At 46.1% G+C, this 19596-nt stretch overlaps 1 protein-coding gene across 14 annotated transcripts in view; it reads left to right on the top strand.

Annotated features, from left to right (window-relative positions):
* The window catches only part of Atp8a2 (ATPase phospholipid transporting 8A2), a 532902-nt gene that overhangs the window by 323241 nt on the left and 190065 nt on the right, over positions 1-19596 (top strand). For all 14 annotated transcript variants that reach the window (XM_039093999.2, XM_039093996.2, XM_039093997.2 and 11 more), the window contains 2 exons: positions 3779-3962; positions 6016-6126. In XM_039093999.2, the coding sequence (XP_038949927.1) occupies positions 3779-3962; positions 6016-6126 (295 nt within the window). The remainder of the gene's footprint in view (positions 1-3778; positions 3963-6015; positions 6127-19596) is intronic.

Here is a 19596-nt window from a genome sequence, read left to right as displayed (position 1 = left end):
CTAATTTGAGGCTAAGTTTTGATTTTGAAGAAGACTGTTAGGTTTAAGAGAGGGAACGGAAACTCAATAATACTGCAAAGATGATGATGATGATGATGGTGGTGATGGTGACGATGATGATGGTGGTGACGATGATGATGGTGGCGATGTTAGTGGTGATGGTAGTGATTACCTGACCTTTTCTATGCACCTTACAGTATCATTTAATGTAGCTAGGAAACATATTAGAGCTCTCAGTATCACTGACACAAACCACTTCAGCATTACCTGGGAGCTGGTGAAAATTCACATCACAGCTATGCTGGTTACTTCTCTGTTGCTGAGACAGTACCCAAATAAAAGCAACTTAAGGATGAAAGGATTTCTTTGGCTCACGTGTCCAGAGAGCATATCATCCTTATTGTGGGAAAGGCATGGCCAAGGGTCTGGGAGGCTAGCCTGACAGTCAGGAATCAGACTGCTCACATTTCAAGGACACACAGGAAGCAGAAGAAAACAGGAAGTGGGTGGGTGGGGCACATAAAATTCCAAGTGTTCATCCATGGAGGCTCTGCTTCCTGGAGATTCTGTAGCCCTCACACACAGGGCCACTAACCAGGGACCCAGCACTGGAACACACGAACCTACGGAGGACACTTCTCACTCAAACCACAGTACAGGCCTCTTCCTGGCTTTCTGAGTGAGGGTCTATAGATGGCTTTGTAGCCTACTTAACAGTCGAGAATCACAGATCTGGCACAGTGGTCTGCAAACTTCTTGTAGTCAGTTGTTTAGTCATTTGGAAGCAATTTGATGAGTCTGATTAGTTGGTCGGCATTGATGGTCTGCGGGGCATTCTCTTCGATGTCTGTAAGAGGAGTCGTTTTAACTCCGCCAGCTCGCAGGAGCTCTAGATGCAACCCATCATCCAGATCCAGCTCCACTGAAAGGTGGCTGAGCAGGAAAGGGGCTTTCTAAGCTCACTTACAGTAAGCAGAATGAGAAACTCACCCTGACCAGGGCTTTTGTGGCTCAGGTGAATGAATGTATGACGTTACTTCTGTGGAATCACCCACCCTCGGTTTTAATTAAGCACTATGCTGGAGCCAGTTGAGAAAACTGGTTTTAAAAAGTCGGGACGCAGAAAAGGAGACTCTCCGGGGAGCGCTGAGCCTTTTTTTAAGTCGCAGAGGGGAATTCTTCATTTGTGACTGCATTATGGTCTGTATGTGTGCAGAAGACTTCTTCAGTTGATGGAACTCTTAGGGCTTATGTTTTTATTCATAATGCACCAAAATTGGTTACAGAAGTGTGCCAAGCACCTTGCTCAGCTCAGATGTGGTCTGGAGCTTTATTTTATGGGGTGAACACATTATATTCTGGGAATGCTTATTAAGTGTGGTGCATGATTCCAGGTCACAGCTTAAGATAGGAAAAGCTGCTTTTTGCTCCATGGCAACTTGGCATATTCAAATGCTCCATGCGGCTAGAGCATAATGGTGCCCGGTTGGTTCTGTAGAAATTGGCTGTTTGACATCTGTTTTTTTACCACGGGCATGTGCTTAGACTTACATTTTTCTCAAGGCATCACAGCTGAGGGTGTAATAAATCCTTGATGAGAATTTCATGCTCCTTAAATGCCAGCGTAGGACTTGCTCTACACACCCCTTGCTTTCCCTAGTTGGATAGGGGCAGCTGTTTGATATTCATGGAGCGCGCTGTCACCCAGTGCGATAGGCTTGACTGAATGACTTCAGAGCCAAATCCCGGAGGCAAGCTGAACAAGCCTGGTGACTTGCAGCTCACTCCTGCTAGTCACTTTAGCCAGATTTCTGTCACTATAAGAAAAGTTATTTGGGATGATGGAGATTTTTGGTTTTGTGTTGTTTCTGTTCCTGGAGGTCTCCATCGTTGGTCATTTTTGTTGTCTGGCCCATGGTGAGGCAGAACAGCATGGCAGAGAGTGCATGGCAGACCAAAAATGTTTACCTCAAGACTAGGAGTTGGAAAAAAGGAAGAGGAGGAGATTGGTCCCACTACATCCTCCAAGGGATGCTCTTGAAGATTGAGAGACACCCCCCTCAACTAGGTTTCATCTTTTATTAAATTCTTTAAGATCAATTAATTTTATGTTTAAGAGTGTTTTACCTGGATGTTTGTCTATGCACCACATGTGTGTCTATGTACCATGTGTGTGTCTGGTCCTTGCTGAGGTCAGAACAGGGCATTACATCTCCTGGACCTGGACTTAGGGACATTTGTGAGCCATGATGTAGGTGCTGGGTGTCAACCTCAGTGTTCTTAAGCACTAAGCAATCTCTCCAGCTGCAATCTCCATATTTTAAAGGGTCCACCACCTCCCACTAAGCCTTTAATATGTGGGGTTTCTGTAGGACACCCTAAGAGCCAAGCTATAACACCTAATAGAAAATGAACAACTTCTATCTCAAAACACCCGTTTCATTTCGCTCCTTTCCTAGTCCATGTCCACTGTTCTCTTAGCCCCTCCTTCACTGTGAAACGGCCAACCTCTAGCCCACAGGTATCTTTTCTCAGCAATTCATTCTCAGGTGGGTGACATAGATCTGGGGAGCTGCAGCCACAGATCTCCCTACGGTATCCTTGAACGTGCGGACCGTGCCAGATGGCACAGTTCTTGGGGCTGGAGAGATGACTCCGTGGTTAAGAGGACTGACTGCTCTTCCAGAGGACCCAGGTTCAGTTCTCAGCACCCACATGGCAGTTCACAACTGTCTGTAACTCCGGGATCCAACACCTTCACACAGATGTACATGTAAGCAAAACACCAATGCACATAAAATAAAAATGAACAAATGATTTGAAAGGAAAGAAACCGAAGTGGGCCGCAGAGCATTGTTCTAGTTAATCCATGGTCAACTTGTGCCTACAGCCACCGCACCTCTCTCTGGAGCGCACTTGTAAATTCCCCAAACAAGTTTAGCAATTCAGGATTAAAAAGAAGTCAGCCCTGGAATGCTGGATCATTCTGGCTTGTGCGTGATCAAACAGTTCATGAACCAACGTTGCTACCCACTGAGTCCTTAGGTTTATGGCTTCTTCCCAGAGCATGGGGGAATCTTGGAACCTTTCATCCTCTCAGACAGGGACTGACTTTGTCTTCCCATTCTGAGCTTGCTTCTGCCCCTCCAATAACAGAAGTCCTCAGGCCTGGGACTATCCAAACTCAGCCTTCTGCCCTGCCTGCCTGGCAACCATATCGTCGTCGTCATCATCATCATCATCATCATCATCATCATCATCGTCACCACCACCTCTGGGTAGAGACAGAATCTTCTTACTGTGGTTTCGCCCTGCTCTTCCTCATAGCCTGCCCGTTTTCTTACCTTTCTATAGATTATCTGGAACTTTCCTTTGCCAGCCTCACACTATATAGAGTACATAGCACAGCATGGGGTTGGGGAATCTCTTCTTGTGTTCTAGTTTATTGGGAAGACCGTTTCAAAGGTCCTGTTAACTAGATAGCCTGTTGGTCTTGGGCAGTGCCCATGAGCCCCCGAGGGTTTGCTTGCCACTCATTCCACTCAGCCGTGGATACCAGACTGGCTGCTTTAGGGATATGCATTGAGTCTATGAACTTGCAAACAGTTGAAAGCCACAGGCCCCTGTTTTCTGAAAGCTTCTTTGCACATGAGCATAAAATGTATGTCTGAGTTGGAGGTTCTCTGATAACTGCCTTTGAATGCAATCTGTGAGTCATAGCTGTCCCCTCAGGACGGGTACTTGCTTTCTCACTCCTTCCTCTCCTCTCTTCTCTCAGAGTGTCCCCTCTGCAGAAGTCTGAGATCGTGGATGTCGTGAAGAAGCGAGTGAAAGCCATCACCCTGGCCATCGGGGACGGTGCCAATGACGTGGGGATGATCCAGACAGCCCATGTAGGGGTCGGGATCAGCGGGAATGAAGGCATGCAGGCTACCAACAACTCAGATTATGCCATCGCACAGGTCAGCCTCCCTTCTCACAGTGATGGCAGCGGGACCATGTGACTTGTGGTTAGAAGCAAGCAGCCTCGTGCAAATCAGGCTGAGTCCAGTCTGTTCTCTGATTTGAGTGTTGGCAGCCTGATTCTGATGTGCTTTGCAGTTATTGGTTCTGATGTGTTTCCGATTATCTCACATGTGCTCCAAGAAGTGTCTAAGCCCTTCGTGATAGCCACAAGATGAAGGAGACATTCCTGAGGAATATCTGGGCTATCTGGCCTGGTAGATCACCTAGAAGCCTAGTCCCAGGGAATACTGGCATGTTCTCCCAGATACTGAGTCACAGGGTCTTGTGGCCTGTGTTTGTTGTAGCAGCAACTTCTCCCCCACCACACACACACCCTCTGCTTCCCCAGATAGGCTTTTGGAGAACATATCAAACTTAACTGCATGATTACAAGGAACAGAGGCTTTCTCACCCTTTCAGCTAAAGTCCAGAGATGCATAGAAAACACATAACCTTCTCATAGCCCCAGGGCTTGTACTCTGGTCCTCTGCAGCTTTTGGGCTCCCCATCCCTGAAGCAATCTCTGTTTGATCACCTCTCGTGTTTCCTTGTGGTTTGAGATTCTGCAAATGCAGCAAGAAATTACCCAGACCACTTGGCTTTGAAAATTGACTAAGTCGGTTTTGTTTCTTGGTGGACTCTAAATCCCTCAGCTGATGCCTGAAGCAGGCAGTAGGAGTTCTGATTTTATAAGTGAGAAATCTGAAGGTCCTACACACAACAACTGGCCTCAGGTCTGAGCACAGGCCTAATATCAGAGACCAGCAGACCCCTGTGAACTCGGGGGCTGCCACACACACACCTGCTCCATTCCTTTGCCGAGTCAACTGTGCAGAGGCCCGTGGGACCCATGCTTCCTGTCTGCTGTCAGCAACTGTGGATGTTATACACCCCAGCATTATTAAATACTTGAGTTATAACATCATATGGCTGGAAGGGATCTTAAGAGGTTTCCTAGGAGTTGCAGGCAAATATTTGTCTGCTTTTCTCTTTAAAATGTCTAGGGATGGGGCATTCCTTCCCAAATCTGCACACGGACAGGAGATGGAAGGTTAAGCGACAGCTCTTGTTAGAAGGAGGCATCAGAGAGGGGTGGTACAGAGCCCCGCAAAGTCTGTTTGAGGTTTTCTTTGCCCTCCAGGGTGGTAGCCACCTCTACCAAAGGAACCTAGGGCAGCCATGTTACCCGTGCCTGGATTTTCCTGTTCATTGTTCTGCAGGGCTTGCTATCATCTTGGGACTGAGTTTGTGCCAAGCACTAGCTAGATTCTAAACTGCCTCTTCTTTAAGTACCATGCCCAAACCACCACCAATCAGATGAGTTCCTCTGCCCCATTGAAGCAATAACCATGTCTGATTGAAACTAACACCATGTTCTTTTCTATTTTGATGTGTGTGGCCACCATTTTTAAAATTGTGTTTTGGAGGAAGTGCCCCATAAGATAAAGAAAAGATGTTCGGAGACTCACTCAGTGTGCAGAGCCCTGATTCAGTGCCCTCTCTTGAATGTCTCGTGCTTGCACATGTAACAGTTGCTGAACAGGTGCCTGGCCACCTGAGCTAGGGGGAGGGACTGTGTGGTATAGTGTATGTCCACATCCCTCAGCTCCCCAGTCTGCCAGAGAGCAATCCACCCTCCCAGCCTGTGTCTTGTGTGACTCTGGGGAGATAGAGTGGTTCAGGGGAGATGGTCTTGGAATACTGTGGATTTGTCTCAGACTACAAAGGTCCTTATGGCACCCCTACTGAGAGCCAGTCAGCTGCCCCTGATTGCACAGCCAGGTGCCCTGTTTGAGTGGGAGATAAAGAAGGACCATGACATGGATGTAGAGGTGGAGACTGTGTGGGCGCGTGTTTGTTTGTTTTGTTGTTGTTTTGTTGTTGCTTTGTTAGTTACCTATGGGTCTGGTGCCTGCTCCCTCCCCTATCTGGTTTCTGCTCATAAGGACAGTCTGTGTCTTTTATTCCTCAATGGCAGGCTGCTCTGAACTTGTCACTCTCCCTTTTCAGTTTTCCTACCTGGAGAAGCTGCTTTTGGTCCATGGAGCCTGGAGCTACAACCGGGTGACCAAGTGCATCCTCTACTGTTTCTATAAGAATGTGGTCCTCTACATCATTGAGGTAAGGAGCGGGGCATCCCTCCCTGAAGGAGGAGGCCTCTGCAGGGAACGTCTGTAGACATTGAGTCCATCTTAGGGAAGGGTTTTGCTAATGGAAAATTAAAGATCCTGTTGGGTCTCACTAGAATGTGTTATACAGCTTCCTTTTAGCTGGCTGTACCGTGAGGCTTGTAATAAATGATATGGCTGGGTGCAGCCTTTCATCCCAATCCTCCCGAGATTCCCCATCCCAGTCCTGATTCCATGTTCCTCTTCCTTGCCACTGCTGTGTCAGTGGTGGCAGAGAATGCCCTGTCACTCTTCTTCATCTTGCTAGGGCAGAACTAGACCAGTGTGGTCAGTGCCAGGTCACCCATTTTTGTGGGTACCTCTGAGACATTTCTGGACAACCTGTCCCATGTCCTCCCCTCCACCCCCTGGCATGAACAGAGCCTGATTCTCTGCTGCATTTGTCATGGAATCTGCTGTTTCCTGAACGTGTCCTCACTAACCCTGGTATATTTGGATGCTAGGGCACATGTGGCAAAGGAGTGGACTTGAGAAGGACACTGATAGGATTGTTTAAAATGTCACATTGTGTGGCCTGACTTGGCTACTTTAAGGGTTCTTTTTTCTTTCACCCTTCTTCTTCCACACTATCAACACCTAACAATAGGTAGGAGAGAAAAAAGAACAGAGGGGAAGGGGAGCGAAGATTGGGTAGACGACTTCCTGCTGATTAGGGGTGCCAAGTTCTTGGGGCAAGTTTGGTCTCCATCAGGATATCAAATTACTTTTTAGTCTCTTTACGCATGACCACTTGACAAACCTCAACCAAGAGCATCCAGCAACCAACTGGTCAAGGCTCGAGCATTTATATAGCCTCTTCTAAAAAGTTCCCAGAATTCCAAACGGTCACACAATTTCAGAAACTGTTGGCAGCTGGCAAAATCACACCCCTGTTAGAGCACAAGGCAGATCATAATCATTTGCTGTAGACAATCTGAAACAGCTCTATATCCCACACCTGGGATTAAAATGAAAACACCCCCATAATAGTTCTGTGTTTTTAAAGAAACCAAAATTCTCACTACAACACTGAGTTCATGGCCTATTGCCTTTGCCTTGGTTAGGTTCCTAGTGCTGTGGTGGAATGTTGACTGGAAGCAACTTGGGGAGGAAAAGATTAGTTCAGGCTAGTTGTAGCTCCATCACTGAAGGAAGTCAAGGAAGGAACTCAAAGCAGAAACCTGGGGGCGGAACTGGAAGCAGGGCTGCATGCTGTCTTGTTCCTCCATGGCTTGTTTGTTTTCTTATATACCCCAAGACTACTTGCCCATGGTAGAATCACCCGCAGTGAGTGGGACCCTCCCTCAACAATTACCAGTTAAGAAAACGCCATACAGACTTGCCCGTAGACCAATCAGATGGAGGCATTTTCTCAATTGCAGCTTCCCTTCCCAGGCGACTCTAGCTTGTGTTAGGTTGACAAAAACTAACCGGCCCAATCCTGTAGTTTTCCAATATGCTAATTCACTTAAGAGAAAACCCTGTGCTTGTTACAGGGTATGGACTCGGAAGTGGGGGAGGCTCTTTATGTTTGCTCTGTTACTTCCTTTCTGAGAACAGCTCTGCTATAAAAGTGTGTCTTTGGGGCTCTCTTGACACTAGATTGCCAAGTGTATTTAGAAGAAAGGAGGACAGAGGGATGTTGTGGCTCTGTGGTAGATCACTTGCTTGTCATGTACAAAGCCCTGGACTCAGTCCTCAGTCCTAATACCAAATAACAACAACAGCAATGAGAGATGGGGCAGGGAGAGAGGAGTCATGAGTTGGACTTGACTGCTGTTAGAAAAGACCATTACAATGCTTTAGCCAGAGAGGGTGGGGCATGCCTATCGTCCCAGCGCTTAGCAGACAGACACAGAAGGGTGAGGGTTTCACTGCCAGCCACACAGTGAGCTCCAGATCAGCTTGGGCTACCTGAGATCTTATCTAAAAGGAAGAGGAGGCAGAAGGCATGGAAGTCAATCTTTAGAGCAATCGAAATCAATGTTGCCTGAATTTTAATACCTCAGTTTATTATGGTATAAATTTTCAACTGAGAAAAAAACAATAAAATAATAAAAGTAATGAGTAGGAAGAAATTTAACTTTTCCCAGAGCTGTGACTACTTGATCATCTCTCATCAATTCTTTCCTGATGATGAATCCTTCAGGTCGCACATACAAGTTGCTGCCACCTGTCTGCTAAGGACACTAAGAAAGAGGCTTCCCCAAGCTATGCAGGGTGCTCACAGCACATGGCCGCCCAGCCAAAGGCATCGGCAGGGCAGAAACAGCCTGTGCATTGTGTCCTCCAAGCCCACCTGAAAACAGCACGTTGCTGGTTTGCATAAAGGGCAGTTTCTTGGTCACTCTGTGCTCCCTGGATGTGACTGCCTCTGTGTAGAAGGTGTAGTTGACCCAGTAGCTTCCCATGTGCTGGGAGCACGTCTGATTCTTGAAAGAGTCTTACAAGTGATCAGAAGAGGCCTAGTGAACATCCTACAGCCTGGTCTGAGAAAGGTCAAAGCCTGCTCAACGTGAACAGCAAGTATTGTCGTTTCTTAAGGAAGAAAGCTCTTCCTCACACATAGCAGGACCTGGGGGTATTTGCAGATGTAATTATCATATGATTCAGTGTGGGGAGGTTCAGATCCACTAGGTGTTGGTGTGGCACATTTTGCCATCACTGTGTCCCCCTGCTCTTTGCTTTTACAATCCCCTTGTGGAGATCAGTCACGTCTGCCCCTCTCCTGCCAGTGGCCAGCTCTTTGCTTTTTTTTCTTGCACACGAGATAGGACTCACTCCTTAGTGTCACTTGGGGTCACAGATAACCACATGGGCAGCATGAGGGGAGCCGGGAGCCGACACATCATCCCACGCTTCCCAGCATTCTGTCCCTTTAGCCGCTGGCTTTGCACAGCGTCTTTATAATCTGGTTTTCCTCACCATCAGCAGATTGCTGATAGTCTAGACTTCTTATCAAAACATTCTGCATGGGGCTCCCAGAGCACCCCTCAGGGGCCCTTCTCATCGCTTAGACTTACTATCTTCCCTTTTTTCCTTTGCTTCAAGTGGGCTAAAGCCAAGAGGAGCACCTTTCAGTCTGTCTTTAAGTGCTGCTTGGAATGAGGCCCCTGACAGTGCTGAGTGAGGGCCCCAAGTGACTGGTCGCAGCTCAGAGTTGCTCAGAGCTTCCACTGGAAAAGGCCCTTCCATACATTCCTTAGATAGGTTTTTTTTAAAAAATTAAAAGCATCCACAAGTCTGTGTCTCTGTTTCTAGTTAGGATTTCTGGGAGTTTCCAACTTGGAAACCAAGAGAACAAAAGCCCTTGACTGGATCATGGTCACAGCATTCACTCAGTTATTGTCTGCTGGTTCCAAATTACTGTGCTGGCATGGGTATGTGCTCCAAATGTAACGTTCGGAGTAGAGAGGCACTGCTTGCACGCCCTTTTAGTGTGTTTTGAACAGCAAGATCAAAAGTTATTGTAGAATGGTTTGTTCGCTTGCAAAAAATACTAATGATAATGTTATAATTGTCAGTTTGAGTGAGAACTAAGCATGCTACCGTGTGTCTTGAGGGGGTTTTCTTGTGACTCACAGAGGAACCTTGGCAATAGTAACATGTACTTGTCGCAAACGCCCTCTGTGACTTCCAGATATTTAAAAATATAGTCGAAGAGAAATTTGCATAACACACATGTGCACATGCACTCTGTATCCTAGCCTTTTTTTATGAGGACTATTATATTGTCTTATATAATATTAATATTATATTGTCTCTGCAGTATGGAACACATACTAGAAATCCCCACCACTTATCCCAGCCCTTATATGTTGGCCCCGCCCCCTTGTCCAACAAATTATTCTACAGTTAGACATAGATTTTATTTTTTAGGTAAATATCATAATATGAAGCATGAACTACAAGTCATGCTTCACTTGAAGCGTACTTGACATGGACCCTGGGTATGCTGTCCCACTCTGTGATTCCCTACAGTCTGTTTAGTCCCTTCCTGTATGAGTTAAGCATCTGTGTCTTCCCCAGTGTCTTCTATAAGAAGCCTTGTATAGCCGTGTTCCCTCTCCCAAAGCCATGGATATCCTAGAAAGCTTTTGGTCCAGTTAATTCATTTCGCTGCATTGCCTTGAACAGACCACAGGCATGGTGTGCGGACTTCTGCCTAACAGATTTCTCCTTGCTGACAGACCTACTAAGAGCTCATTGAACTCACCACATCAAATCTATTGAGGCAAAGTGACTATTGTTCAAGAAATTTTTTTAAAAAAAGGAACAAAACAGTGGTCCTGTGACTTCTTAGATTCCCTGACAGCAGTTACAATTAAAAACAGGACACAGTGGTCACCTCCCATTCCTTCGATAGTCCCTCATTTTAGTACTTTGCCCCTTTGTGATTACTGTACTTCGGAAGCCAGGATGGGATTCCAGAAGCAAACCCATGACCAGTGACTGGAAGGCTGGCTGGTGGGGAAGAAGTCCTCAGAAACATTGGCAGCGGTCCTGCCAATACGCTTCGTGTTCCAGCCCTGCTGGGTACCTGGGACCCTAGTAAGGAGAGGTCACGGAATAGAGAGTCTATTCACCTGCCCCTGTGTGTTCTGGGGCCCCTTCCTCCCTCCTTCATTTCCCATAGCCTCCATCTCCTTTGTTTTCCGTCAGTGCCTTTAAAGTATGGTTTAAAATACTGTGAGATGTGCCTTTAGGAGTGTATAGTTCTATTCGTTAAAATTGAATTTTTATTAGAAAATTTTTCTATTTTTGTCTGCCTCCCACAGGTAATAAGTGAGTGTCCAGAGCTATGCACTTGGAGAGAGCTAAAATGGTAGACATTGTAATAGTTCTACTTTGGCACAGTTGAAACAAAGGCTGAAGGGGGTGAGGACAGGGTGTGGGTCCCCACACCTTACCCCCTTAGCCATGTTGAGGGAAATGCAGTGTAAAGGATGATCGTATGGAGTTTGGGTTTCCATTAAACCAATTACACACTCAGTTTTATAGCAGCAACCAGATGGACTTCTCCGAAGGCAAAGCTAGCTAGGGGCTGGAAGATTGTGACTCCAAGCAGATGGGTGTCCTGAAGCCAACAGCACTCGGGCATCCGTGTGCCTCCACAATAGGAATGGGAATAAGACACGGGTTAGGAGAGAGGCTGGTAGGAGGAATGAGTCTCCAAGAAATGCGATCCAGCAACCTGGCAGGACTTCTATTGTTGGTAACAGGCAAATTCCATGGTTAAAGGGACTGCAGAAAAATCGCCCATCAGTACATGGGGCTGAGTGAGTAGAGAATTTAGATGGGTTTTTTGTAACATTAAGCCTGAATCATAACTCATGACCCTTACATAGCTATCTCCTTGTGTAATGTATAAACAAAACCAGAGACAGATTTTTTTTGAAAAGCCTCTTTGATTTTGATACTGAGAATTTGCCTAAACTGCAAAATTAGGGATACAGAACTTATGGAAGGATGCTTGTAATTTTTGAAGACCTAGTGTGTCCTCTCTGTGGTATGTCCCCAAGAGGGGTTAAAAGTTACTCAGATGTTCAGTTCTCTAGCTCTGATATAATGTAACCAACCACCAACAACATTTTAAGTATTTTCTAGAATGGTGCTTCCCCTTGGCCTTCCTGAATGCTTGGGAAAAACATTTTTGAAACAGATTAAAGTCAGTATTCTGGTCAGACACAGGTAGCACAAGCCTTTAATCACAGCAGAGGCAGAAAGAAGCAGACCTCTGAGTTCGAGGCCAGCCAGCTGTCTACATAAAAAGTTCCAGGATAGGACAGACAGAGCTACACAGAGAAACCTTGTCTCAGAAAAGCCAAAAGAAAAAAGAAAGAAAGGAAAGAAAGAAGGAAGGAAGGAGAAAAAGTAAGTATTTACTAATTTAAATAGATCAACAGAGTCATTATTTGTATTTAGCTGGTATTGCAGGAGATAATGATTCTGACCTTTATGAACTCTGATGTCACTTAGGAACAATGTACGACGTTATTTCAGAGATGGCACTGGTCTGGATAGAGAGAGTGTCTGGGGTGACGGTTATCGAAGTCGGAATTATATAGGAGTTGAAGTGCCAATTTATTTACAGCAATGTGTATAAGACATTTTGCTGTCTTCTTGGCATCGTTAAACTGGTACAGGATAAGGACCTCTAACCTGTGCATTCACCATGAAGGTCTGAAATTGCTACTACTGAATAAAAGAAAATCTAGCGGGCATAAATGAAACATGAAGTAACAGAATTTGACTGATAGCCAGTGAAGGTCTGCCATTGTCTGACAAGCCTAAAGCAAGCAGATAACCCACACACCCGCGCGCGCGCACACACACACACACACACACACACACGCACACACACACACACACACACACACACACACACACACACACACACAGCTCCTCCCTAACATTCTGGAACATGAAAAAAGGTTTAGCAGTGTCTTAGCTTCTGAACTTCACATTTAAAAAGCAAAACAACTGACAATTATATATAAGTTCCCCTTTCTAATCCAAAACGTCTTGGGATAGGAGTGCTTTGAATTTTTTAATGTTTCATATACATGAAACGTTACTCAACACTGACCTCTGACCTCCACATGTACAGTGTATGTGTATGCATTCATAGTAACATGTATATTCCCATCCTCTAGTTATTTCACAGCTTTATGGCACCATTCACAGAGACTTTGGGATACATTTTGCTCTGAAATCAGAATCTAGGGCTTAGAGATGCCTCAGTTATTAAAGGCGCTTCCTGTCTTGCAGAGAACCCAGGTCGATTCTCAGCACCTGCGTGACAACTCAGAACCACTTGTAAATCCAGTTTCGGGACATTGAGTGCCCTCTTCTGGCCTCTGCAGGCACCAGACACATACATGTGTGCATATATACACAAGACACACATGTAAATAAGTCTAAAAATAATTAATGCTAGCATCTATGGAGAACAGCTGTCTTACACCGTGACAAAACAAATCCATCCAAGCCAGGCCTATTGATTCAGGCTTTGTAAAATGTCAGCTACTTGGAAGGCTGAGGCAGGAGGATTACAAAGTCAGTTCCTGTAGGGTGAGTTCAAGGCCAGCTTGGGCAAATCAGTGAGACTTTGTTTCAAAATGAAAAAGTGAAAAAAGTATGAAGAACATGGTTTGGTGGCGGTGAGCCTACCCAGCATGCACAGGGCTCTAGTTTCCATTACCTCAACAGTGCACGCTCTCACACAGTCCATCCAGTGACTCAGCCTCTTACAAACAGAACAACCCAAAGATCTCTCAGACACGTTTTGGGATTAGGGATTCAGTGAGTGAAGTGGCTCACTGCACAAGTGTGAGGACCTAGATCTTTAGTGTCTACTTAAAACCATGATGTGGCGGCACACATCTGTAATCTCAGAGCAAGGGGCTGATCCCTGGGCCTTCCTGGCTAGACAGTCTAGCTGAGATGGTCAGCTCTGAGTCCAGTGAGAGATCTTGTCCCCACAAAAATAAGGGATGACTGATGAAGTTATTCAACACGGACCTCTGACCTCCACATGTACAGTGTAAGTCTATGCATTCATAGTAACATGTGTACATACATATATTCCCCCCAAATATCACATACACATATGCATGTACCCATGCACACACAGACACACAGACACACAGACACACACACTGTATTCTATTCTAAACACAGGAAATGTCATTGTGGTAAAACTTCTGACAGCTAAGCTCTCTTGTTTTCTATGTGCCTGCCTTGGCAGAGATGGCTTCTTGTTGCTTGATATGATTTGAGATAGATGAACAGCCATGAGCTTTAATATGAACATAGTAAGAGGCCAAAGGCACAGAAGGCAGTCTATCTGTTAGCCTTTCTGTCAGAGAGGTGACCCCCATCACATGCACGGGCCATGCACTCTCTATAGAAGCCCTGCAGCCAGGGGAAGGCTAATATTAGGGCATTCAGTATAAGGTCCACCATGTTACCATCTGTGATTGGCAGATGAGTGTAGCATCGTGCCCTGCCCAGGGAACTCTGCATGCGCAGGCTTGGCACCAACCTGTCTTAAGAGCAGCCCAGTTCATAGAGTCCATGAATGTCTGGGTGGTTCCTATTTTGTGTTAATGATTATTGGGCAGTCAAAAACGTCGATAAGAAAACTATTCAGAGTGACTTCTCATGGGGCAACAGGGAAATTGCAGAATTTCTTAAACAGAATAGTCTGAAGTCTGTTTTCTGGCCTCATTCTTCAAACGAATACTCCGGGCCTAGGATCTGTGCTGTTGGAGTAGGGTAGGGATGCAGGTAAGGGGTCTTGCCCTGCACACTGTAAGCTGACTGCTGGCTAAGCAGAACAAGTGGTGTTTATTCCAAGAAATGGTGCTTCACAGGGGTACTGGGTTGGAGCTTCCGGTTTCCAGGGTGAAATGATTAAGATAGATGGGTGAGCAGCAGCCGTGGGGAGGTGCTGAAGGGGCAGGAGGAGAGGGACAGGTCAGTGAGCCAGGAGAGGCCAGCACCTGTCTTTCCCGTTCACACTCAGTGTTCATTCCAGCTCAGATAAATGTCAGCATTAGTGGAGGCCTGGGTAAGGAACGCAGGAGGTTTTGTATTTCACTCAGAAGATGGCTGTGGAACTAGTTAGCCATGTGCTGGGAATGTTCTCTGAGAGCCCAGTTGGTTGCTGCCAGTGCACAGAGCTGTGAGTTTATTAGCACAAGGTGGAGAGGGAATGGGGTAGGCAGGAGGCAGGCCCAGAGGCAGAGAAACAGCCATCGGGTGTCCTGGGGGATTCCCCTGCAAGATTCACAGTCGCTTTGAACTTTATAAAAATAGACTCTTACTGACTTTTACATGTGACGGTGCGAGCTTTTTTTTTTAATGATGTTTTTGCAGCTGTTTTATCTAAGAGGATCATTTATAAATACCCGGCATTTAAAATAACACATTTAGACATTGATGGTTTTAAAATTGAGAATTCGAAACTCTATAAAATGCTTAAATTTCCTTGGAATAATAATTTTTTTAAGTCCAAGTCTAAAAACATAGCTGAGTGAAGGACCTGCAGGACCATGGGGCCTGGGGAGGTCAGCCATGGTTCCAAAGCTTTGCTTGGTACCCACTCCTTCCCCAGCTGGCACTGGGCAGAAAGAAAACCCGGCAGCATGGGGCAGCTCGCTCGCTCCTGAGTCTCACAGGTTCCAACTTGCTCTCCTTCACGTTGCGCTGGCTGGTTTTATTTACAGGTCGGCCCTGACTGCTCTACGGACAGTAGAGGCAGACGTGTAAGACTCTGCCATCGAATTGTTGCTGGTTTGTATTTTTTGTCTTTTAAACCAGGAGAGATTTCTTTAGAGAGGTAACATATATGTTTCCTACTTTGAGGAAATGGATTTCTAATCTAACCTCGTTCACAGCGTCATTTACTTATGGAGACCTGCACCCCAGCCCTGAGTACCCTCAGTATATCAACTTTTACGAGAATAATGAACAAATTTTTTTTTTTTTGGTTCTTTTTTTCGGAGCTGGGGACCGAACCCAGGGCCTTGCGCTTCCTAGGTAAGTGCTCTACCACTAAGCTAAATCCCCAGCCCATAATGAACAATTTTAATTGCTCATTTTAAGCACACTCCTACCTTTTCCTAATTTTTTTATCTTGCCTAAAATTCTCAGGTTTTCATCCTAAGGAAATTGACTTCACCAATGGGTCTTTTTATCCTAGCGGTTTTCCTGCCTTTTAAAGTTCTTTTGCATTGTTCTCATCTGTGGCTTCTCTTTTGATGCCATTATGTCAGTGGTCCTCAACCTTCTTAATGCTGTAACCCTTTAATACAGTTTTCACGTCATGGTGACACACCCCCCCACCCATAAAATTATTTTTGTTGCTCCATCATAACAGTAACTTCACTACTTTTATGAATTGTAACATAAATATCTGATATGCTGATGGGCTCAGGTGGCCCCTGGAAAAGGGTCACTGACGCCCCCAAAGGGGTCATGAGGGCAGACTGAGACCCCTGCACTAGACACGTACTCACCTAAAACTTTCAGTGTCTTGTTTTCAGACTTTGTGCTGTTGGGCTGGGCAGAGGGCTCCATCTCTAAAGTGCTTGCCAAGTCATTGTAAAGACCTGAGTCTGGCCCCGCGGTGCACACCTCATAGAGCCAGCCGTGCTGACTCGCCCACAACCCCAGTGCTGGGCAGCGGGGGAAGAGCCCTGGGCCTTGCTCTCATTTTATCTGAGTCACTGAGTTCCCAGTTTAGTGGAAGACTCTGTCTCAGAAAATAAGGCAGGGAACAACTGAGGAAGACACTTAGCCTCCACACACATGCACACACATAGGGCCTACGTGAACACATACATATGTGCACACCACATGAGCACATACATTCTCCAAAATTAACCCAGAGAGAGTCTGAGCACAGGTTTGTTGGTTGTGCCCATCTGTCCATTTTGGCTCCTCTGTACCTAAGTGGCAGAATTCTGAGCAGGTGGATCTCCTTGATATTTGGTTAGGAATGATGGGGTGTCCGGGTTCAAGAGTGGAGGCTGTATAACAGGCACTGGGAAAGCCTGTGGTGCAGGAAGAACATGTTCTGTGGCAGGAGTAGACAAATCATGACATGGGGCCATGCGAACAGCTGGTGCATCTGGAGTACCGTCCCCACATGGACAGCCATCACCAGCATTTGACGGCCATGAACTGGCTTGTGGAGAATCCAAACCAGGATGCAAGCTTCTCTGCTCTCTCCAGCCATAGGCTTGTCACACCATCTTGGGAGGCAGGGGTGGTTTTCAGCCTGGTTTAAAGCCCACTTACATGTATGAGTTCAATGTAAAGTTCATGCTAGCACGCATGCTCTCTTGGTCCTAGGGTTGGGCCGCACTGCCTTTACCATTAATTCAAGTAGTCTGTTATGTGCATCAGGAAGCCTGCCTCTCTGGTGTTTGTACTTTCTGTGGTAATTATGTCTGCTGCACTCTGACTGTCACCCTGGGCAACTGGACGACTTTCCGACTAATGTCCTAGGCAGCTGGATTGCCCTCTGCCCCTCCAGTCTCAAGTCCTGATAGGTCAAACATCCTTAAAGCAAGCCCAGTCAGAGAGATGACGTACAGGCTTCCCTGCCTGGGTTTTCAAGCCAACAGGAGGCAACACAGATTCATCCTATTAAATGCCGCTTATGCCTCCAGAGTCTGCCAGTAAAATATTGATTAAAATATTGGCCTCTCTTTAGTCCAGGGATTATAGGATGAAGTTTATTACCTCTCTGTGAACAAGCCACATGTTGTTGTGGTAATCTTTTTGTCAGCCCCTTGCCAATTTGAAAGTTGCTTTTTCATAACATGGAGCTTTTAACTACAAGATTTTTCTCCTTGTTAGCCTCGCCGTAGAGGTTTCTTTAATTCCTTTGAAGGTGTTTATTAGTATGGTATACCACTTTCTCTTAATAACGGATCATTTACATCCACTAAAATTAACCCCTTTTAGTGCACAGTTCTCTGAGTCTTGCCAGTTATATTTGCACAGTCAGATACAGAATCTCCTGTTGATTCAGATATTTCCCAGGTGCCTTTGGGCCCAGTGCTCAGTCAGCCCTGTACCCAGACCCTAGAGGACAATGGCATAGTGTGTTTTCTCACCCTGTGGCTCTGCCTTTGTCAGAAGGGGATGTGCATGGACGGTAAATGCATGTCTTTCACGTGGTTTAATGCATGGGAGATTTGCCCTTGCTGTTGTGGGCTTCAGTATTTTATTCTTCGTTGAGTGGTTCTCCATGGCATGGATAGACCAGTTCATTTCATCTACTGAAGGGCATCTGGGCCCCTTCCCAACTGTCTACGGTGACCAGTAACTCCTGCATTTCCACACTGCAGCATAAGCAGGTTTCCTTTCACTTGGTAAATGCATAATAATGGGCTTGCTGTGGTCATTGGCCATGAAGGCGTCTGGGAAATACCTGAAGCAATGGGAGATTCTATCTCTGACTGTGTGAGTCTATCAGGCGAGACTCAGAGAACCGTGCACTGAGAGGGGTTAAATTTAGTGCCTGTAAATGATCCATGTGAGAGCTTTTGTGAACCCGTCTGCCATCTGCCTATCTTCTTTTGGTGACGTTTCTGTTCAGATCTCCCTCAGCACTGCAGGTCTTTAGATAGTGTATTTGCTCCATGAGAAAGTTCAGAGTCCTCTCCCCAACCCCCGAGATCATTTTGCTATGTGTGGTGGGGGTTCCCATTTAACTTCCCCATAGAATTTGCTCTGTAAACCCAATTTGCATGTCTAGGCAAATTCCTCCTCCACCTCCAATCTCCAGCAAATGTTCAGCTGTGTACCAAACCATAAAGAATCCCATTTTCATGTCAAGCAATAAGAAACATGGTTCTCCTTTCCATCTGACTTATCTGGGGTTCCATGAGGGGAAAGACCAGCAAGAACTTGGTCTAAAGGTCTTGGTTCTGTGGCACAGAGGATCTGACCTGCCACTGCCCTGGCTTCACTTTCTGATAGCTAGGGGGCTCTTTTGATAGTTGCCCCACCCACCACAGGACCTGGGAGTCCAGAACCAAGGAAATATAGGGCATCAGGGAATATCACATTTTTGAAGAAGAGCTTGAGTAAGAATTGGGGAGAATGGCATGAAATTATGAGGGGGTAGAGGTTTGGCTGGCATGGTACCAGGTTGTGTTTCTCCTTCCTATAAAGAAGAAATGGCAGGAGCTGTGGAATTAGCTTCTCCTCAGACCACTCTACCTTGCTGGTTTCACTGGTCAGAGAGTGACACTCTGCAGTCAGAACCAGCTTTGGGCATACATACTTAGACCCATCCCCACCACCACCTCATCAGTGAATGATGGTCACAGAAATTCACACATCAAAACATTTGGGATGTGAGATAACAGGAAGATCTTGGGCAAAGGTCAGTTACACTCAGAGTAACCACGGTGATCATTTTTAGAGACATGTTGTTAGCAGGCACAACTACAGTGTTGCTGAGGACTTGTGAGCTGGCTCTTCTGGTCTAGGTATCCCTCTAGTTCAAGATCTATACCCAAAACACTGTAGTAGCCACTGATTGTCTGCTGGAAACCTGGAGGAGGAAGAAGAGGAAGAGGAGGAGAAGGAAAAAGAGGAGGAAGAGGAAGAGGAGGAAGAGGAGGTGGAGGAGGAGGAAGAGGTGGGGAGGAAGAGGAAGAGAAGGAAGAAGAGGAGGAGGGCCTTCCCTCTCTATGCTTTTATGAGGCTCTGCCTAAAGCACAGCTTTACTAGACATTCTGACACTGCCATCACCACGGTACATAAACATGGCCCTCTCTGTTAGATTAAGCCGCCCTGCTTCCTGCCTGAGTTGGTAATAGCTGAGACACTAACAAACCCTGGAATTCCTGTTGGTCCTTGACCCAACCAAGAAATCATTTTCCTCGCATATCTG

Source organism: Rattus norvegicus, chromosome 15, assembly GCF_036323735.1.
Source record: "Rattus norvegicus strain BN/NHsdMcwi chromosome 15, GRCr8, whole genome shotgun sequence".
NCBI lineage: Eukaryota > Metazoa > Chordata > Mammalia > Rodentia > Muridae > Rattus > Rattus norvegicus.
This window is presented reverse-complemented; position numbering and strand designations above follow the sequence as displayed.